Source organism: Quercus lobata, chromosome 6 (genome assembly GCF_001633185.2).
Source record: "Quercus lobata isolate SW786 chromosome 6, ValleyOak3.0 Primary Assembly, whole genome shotgun sequence".
NCBI lineage: Eukaryota > Viridiplantae > Streptophyta > Magnoliopsida > Fagales > Fagaceae > Quercus > Quercus lobata.
In genome coordinates this window covers 22,529,773-22,535,432 of record NC_044909.1, presented here as the reverse complement: position 1 = coordinate 22,535,432, position 5,660 = coordinate 22,529,773, and the positions used below count along the sequence as shown (strand labels likewise).

The window sequence follows — 5,660 nt, the reverse complement described above, 5'->3', positions numbered from 1 at the left end:
TAAGTGATTGCACGTGGGAGTGTTAATTGTGGCTGTATACTCACGTGTGAGAGTTAATTTTCATTCTGTTAGTAGCTTTTAGTTAGTTAGGCTTGCTCTGAGTTGTATATAAGAGATTGTAATCTTGCTTTTGCTAATTAATCATACATACAGAATTTCTTCATTCTGTTTCTGATAAGTTTGATGAAAAATATGAAGTTCCTAATATGGAAGATAATGATGAGAGCGATAGTTCTGTTCAAATCTTAGCTAACTTTCCTCTACACCCAAAGCCAAGGGATACATCATTCTTACGGTCTTACCATGTCGTGGGCGACCTCACATGAAAATGAAAAGTACTTATACAAGTGCAAGAATTCTGAGCCAGAAATCTAACGTTCCTATAAGGATCCGAAAATTGACTAGGAAAGACAAAGCAAAAGCTCTTAAGAAAGTAGCAAGTGCCTTCAAATCAAAAAATCCTTATTTCATGGTGGTCATGCAGCCATCTTTCGTTCAAGCATATGGCTCGGTATGCTTTTAATTCAAAGAATGCATACTAGAGCAACCTTGTCAAGGTTTTGCTTATATATAGTACTAATGTATATAATAATATCTATTTTTTGCAGAGAATACCAGTCCACTTTATTAAGAGAAACTATATTCAAAATGGACAATATGTGATGCTTAAAGTTGGTGATCGATCATGGGAGGTGAGGTTTGTGTTTTCTGGAAAGGTACAAGGTTCATTTTCTGCTAGTTCGGCTGCATTTGCAAAGGAAAATAATCTCCAAGTAGGAGATACTTGTGTCTTCTAGTTGATCAAGAGGGATGATGTTGTGCTTAAAGTCTCCATTTTTAGACACTGCCTCAATTAAACAGTTCTTATAGTATTGCTTTATAATTTTTATTTTAAAACTTATTTATTTATTTATTTTTTTTTTTGAGAAAATATTTATGTTGCAGTTCTTAAATTGTTGTATCCAGATTCCAAACCCTGGCCTAGGACATTTGACTTCTAATTTTCTATCAAGTACTTGGTTGAACTATTATTTCCCATTAAACAAAATGTATGTTAGACAGAGATGCATGAATATTAAAAATGATGTATTTATTCAAATATTTATATCATTTAACGAACATAATCTATGTCTTTACTCATTAGGGTTTATAAATAAATAAATGTCTTTACACATTAGGATTATAGTATTATTAATTTTACTTAATTATAATAGATGTGTCATGTCATTGGTTTAACCAATGGTTGTATTATTAATTTGATGAGCTCACCATCATCTTTTCAGTTCCCTTACAAAAAATTTTGGTTTAAACACTCGTTATTTGTTGTGTAATCCACCATTCGGCTTGTACACTGACAGATTTGTTAAAAGCAACTTCTTTCTGTTTGCTAGAAGTCTAATAAAAGATACTCCAAACTTACTCTAAATGAGTATAATTTCTAATAAAATCACTAGGACCCATAAAAGATTTATAACTAAAAGATAGAGGAGAATGAAAATAGCACGTCAATATCCTATGTTTGTTCCAAAACAAAGTTTCTACCCAAACTAATTTAGGGAGAAACCCTTCAAACTTATCATATATTTCTTTCTCGGGTGTGAATTTTGGAAATCTAACTGTTGAATTTCATGTTCCTTATGTTCTTAACATGCATATCAAATTCCATTCAAATCGGATGTTATATACTATTCGATCAATAAACTTATTTTTTATATACAATTTTAAAACACAAAAACTTGAAATTTTAACATTTGTTTGATGACATAATAAATGATTTTTGATATTCTTGAAATTTTGCAAGCACGAAGAATATAATAAGAATATGAAATCCAACGGTTAGATTTTCAAAATTTACACTCAATATAAAAATATATGATAAGTTTGAAAGATTTCTCTCCAAACTAGTTTGAAAAGAAACTTTGTTTGTTTGTTCCCCCTAGTCCTTTTAGAGTATTGACTTATTAGCATTAGTTTCTGATGATGCTGAAAAAATCACCAGTGAGCTACACGGTTCCAACACGCTCGATTCCTGACCTGCCCAACATAGAAAAATACTTTACAAAGAGTACCGGTGTGGTACTGGCCAAAAACCCTCCAAAGGTTAAGTTAGAAGAGAGCTCCAACAATGTTAGAGAGTATGAGCTTTGGAAAAATTGTGCATACCTTTTTCTTGAGGGTCTTTGGGTTTTTATAGTTGCGTAGGGCCAAACTCCTTTTCTTGCGGAACAAGTCTTTTCCTTATGGGGAAGATACTCATTAATGCGTGTATATTCTAGAATTCTACTCATGTTGGGATTCTACAAACTAGGGCTAATCGTGCTTCGCAAGTATTTTCTATTTAAGGTTCCTTGGAGACCACAAAATAATGGGCTGGATGTCATGTGGCCGTTCGGTCTGTACATGTCACGACTGTCCGTGCCACCTCTGTCCAGATAGCTTCGTCATGCATAATTTTTCCTCTTCAGTTGCCCCCTTCACCCTATGTGATCTTGGAGTGGAAGGACCCATGGGGTGACGGTTCGATTTGGATACTAAGAGACTTGTCAGTCTTTGATAGGCTGGCCTGAAATTATTTATGGCATAGGGGACTTAAATTTTGACCAAGGCCCTTTTAGGTGACATGGCTCATCTGTCCTCCTGTAGGTAGGAAGACTTCGAATTTTCACCAAGGCACTTGTGGGCGACTTGGTTGGTCCTTCCACCCTTAGGTAGTAGGACTTAAAATTTTCACCAAGGCACTTGTGAGTGACTTGGTTCGTCCTTCCACCCGTAGATAGAAGGACTTAAATTTCGACCAAGACACTTATGAGTGACTTCGTTCGTCCTTCCACCCGTAGGTAGAAAGACTTAAATTTGGTACCAAGGCACTTGCTGGTGGCTTGGTTAGTCCTTCCACCCGTAGGTAGTAAGACTTTAAACTTCGACCAAGGCACCCGTAGGTGATTGGTTCGTCCTTCCACCCGTAGGTAGAAGGACTTAAATTTTGACCAAGACACTAATGAGTGACTTGGTTCGTCCTTCCACTCGTAGGTAGAAGGACGTAAATTTTGACCAAGGCACTCATAAGTGACTTGGTTTGTCCTTCCACCCGTAGGTAGGACTTAAATTTCGGCCAAGACACTTGTGAGTGACTTGGTTTGTCCTTCTACCCGTAGGTCGGACTTAAATTTCGGCCAAGACACTTGTGAGTGAGTTGGTTCGTCCTTCCACCTATAGGTAGAAGGACTTAAATTTTGTTTCGCTAATGGCTTGGTTAGTCCTTTCATCCATAAGTAGTAGGACTTTAAACTTCGATCAAGGCACTCGTAAGTGACTCGGTTCGTCCTTCCACTTGTAGGTAGAATGACTTAGATTTCGACTAAGACACTCATGAGTGACTTGGTTCGTCCTTCCACCCATAGGTAGAAGGACTTAAATTTTGTACCAAGGCACTTGCTGGTGGCTTGGTTAGCCCTTTCACCCGTAGGTAGTAGGACTTTAATTTTGACCAAGGCACTCGTGAGTGACTCCATTCGTCTTTCCACCCATAGGTAGAAGGACTTAAATTTCGACCAAGACACCCGGAGGTAGAAGGATTTATATTTTATACCAAGACACTTGCTGGTGGCTTGGTTAGTCCTTCCACCTGTAGGTAGTAGGACTTTAGTTTTGACCAAGGCACTTGTGAGTGACTCGGTTTGTCCTTCCACCCATAGGTAGAAGGACTTTAAATTTCGACCAAGGCACCCGTAGGTGACTTGGTTCGTCTTTCCACCCGTAGGTAGAAGGACTTAAATTTTGTACCAAGGCATTTGCTAGTGGCTTGGTTAGTCCTTCCACCCGTAGGTAGTAGAACTTTAATTTTGAATGAGAATCAGGTGCCGTTGGCATCCTTGATCGTCGGTACCCTTGGTTGTCGATCCATCCCATTGGGATGAGGATTAGGTGTCCGTTGGCTCCCTTTTGTAGTGTTTAGCCCTGAGGTCTTGCTGCAGCGTTGGCATTGGTCGTATGCTTATACGTAGGATTGGGCATCCTTCTGCACAGTAGGCCATTGATACACTGCCCCCAGGACGCGTGATGCCCGAACTTTCAACCTTCGGTACGCATTGTAGTCCTCTATTAATGTCCCATTCTTAAAGTATTTTGTCCGTCTACTTTGGGTCGTGGACTTGCCGACGTGACTGAGTGTTACCTCGTCGTCCATTTTTTTTCATGGACATATGCATCTGTCCCCTTTTTTATTTTGGTGTCCGTCCACTTTTGTTCATGGACATGCATGCGTCCTTTTTCTTCTTCTTGTGTGTCCGTCCACATTTTTCATGGACATGCATCCGTCCCTCTTCTTCTCTTTTTTTTTTTTTTTTTTTTTTTTTTTTTTTTTTTTGTGTTCGTCCACTTTTTTTTTTTCATGGACATATGCATCCGTCCCTTCTTCTTCCTTTTTTTTTTTTTTTTTTTTTTTTTTTTTTTTTTTTTTTGTGTCCGTCCACTTTTTTTTTCATGGACATACATTTTTCCACTTATTATTATTATTATTTTTTTATGGACATGCATGTCCATTTTTTTTCATGGACATATGCATCCGTCCACTTTTTTTTTTTTTCATGGACATGCATCCGTCCTCCTTTTTTTTTTTTTTTGTCCGTCCATTTTTTTTCATGGACATATGCATCTGTCCCCCTTTTTTTTTTTTTTTTTTTTTTTTTTTTTTTTTTGTGTCCATCCACCTTTTTTTTTTTTTTTTTTTTTTTTTTTTTTTTGTGTCCGTCCACTTTTTGGGTTGTCATTTTTTGGTCGCAGATTTGTTGAGATGACTAAGTGTTACCTCATCACCTTGTTGGTCGTTCGCTTGGGGTCGTGAACTTGTTGAGCTGACCAAGTGTTACCTCATCACCTTGTTAGTCGTCCACCTTGGGTCGGCGACTAAGTGTTACCTCATCACCTTGTTAGTCGTCCACTTGGGGTCGTAGACTTGTTGAGGTGACTAAGTATTACCTCGTCACCTTGTTAGTCGTCCACCTTGGGTCGGCGACTAAGTGTTACCTCATCACCTTGTTAGTCGTCCACCTTGGGTTGTGAATTTGTTGAGGTGATTAAGTGTTACCTAATCACTTTATTGGTTGTCCACTTGGGGTTGTGGACTTATTGAGGTGACTAAGTGTTACCTCGTTACCTTCTTTGACGTCCACCTTTGGTCGTGGACTTGTTGAGGTGACTAAGTGTTACCTCATCACCTTGTTAGTCGTCCACCTTGGGTCATGGATTTGTTGAGGTGATTGTTATCTCGTCACCTTTTTGGTCGTTCACTTGGGGTCATGGACTTGTTGAGGTGACCAAGTGTTACCTCGTCATCTTGTTAGTCGTCCACCTTGAGTCGTGGATTTGTTGAGGTGATTGTTACCTTGTCACCCTTTTGGTTGTCCACTTGGGGTCGTGGAGTTGTTGAGGTGACCAAGTGTTACCTTGTCTCCTTGTTAATCATCCACCTTGGGTCAGCGACTAAGCGTTACCTTGTCACCTTGTTAGTTGTCCACTTGGGGTCGTGGACTTGTTAAGGTGACTAAATGTTACCTCATCACCTTGTTAGTCGTCCACCTTGGGTCGTGGATTTGTTGAGGTGATTAAGTGTTACCTCATCACTTTTTTGGTCATCCACTTGGCGTCGTGGACTTATTAAG

The 5,660-nt window shown here is 38.8% G+C and overlaps 1 protein-coding gene across 1 annotated transcript; it reads left to right on the top strand.

Annotated features, from left to right (window-relative positions):
• Nucleotides 1-328: 328 nt before the first annotated feature.
• Nucleotides 329-797, top strand: LOC115949994 (B3 domain-containing protein REM19-like). Its single transcript, XM_031067249.1, has 2 exons — nucleotides 329-511; nucleotides 609-797. The coding sequence occupies exons 1-2, from the start codon at nucleotides 329-331 to the stop codon at nucleotides 795-797; spliced, it is 372 nt and encodes a 123-aa protein (XP_030923109.1).
• The last annotated feature ends 4,863 nt before the right edge of the window (nucleotides 798-5,660 follow it).

Bases quoted from the DNA above. Each gene is read 5' to 3' on its own strand.
- LOC115949994 (XM_031067249.1), top strand. From the start codon at position 329: ATGAAAAGTACTTATACAAGTGCAAGAATTCTGAGCCAGAAATCTAAC. The intron at 512-608 runs GTATGCTTTTAA...TATTTTTTGCAG, and splicing joins TCGTTCAAGCATATGGCTCG to AGAATACCAGTCCACTTTAT.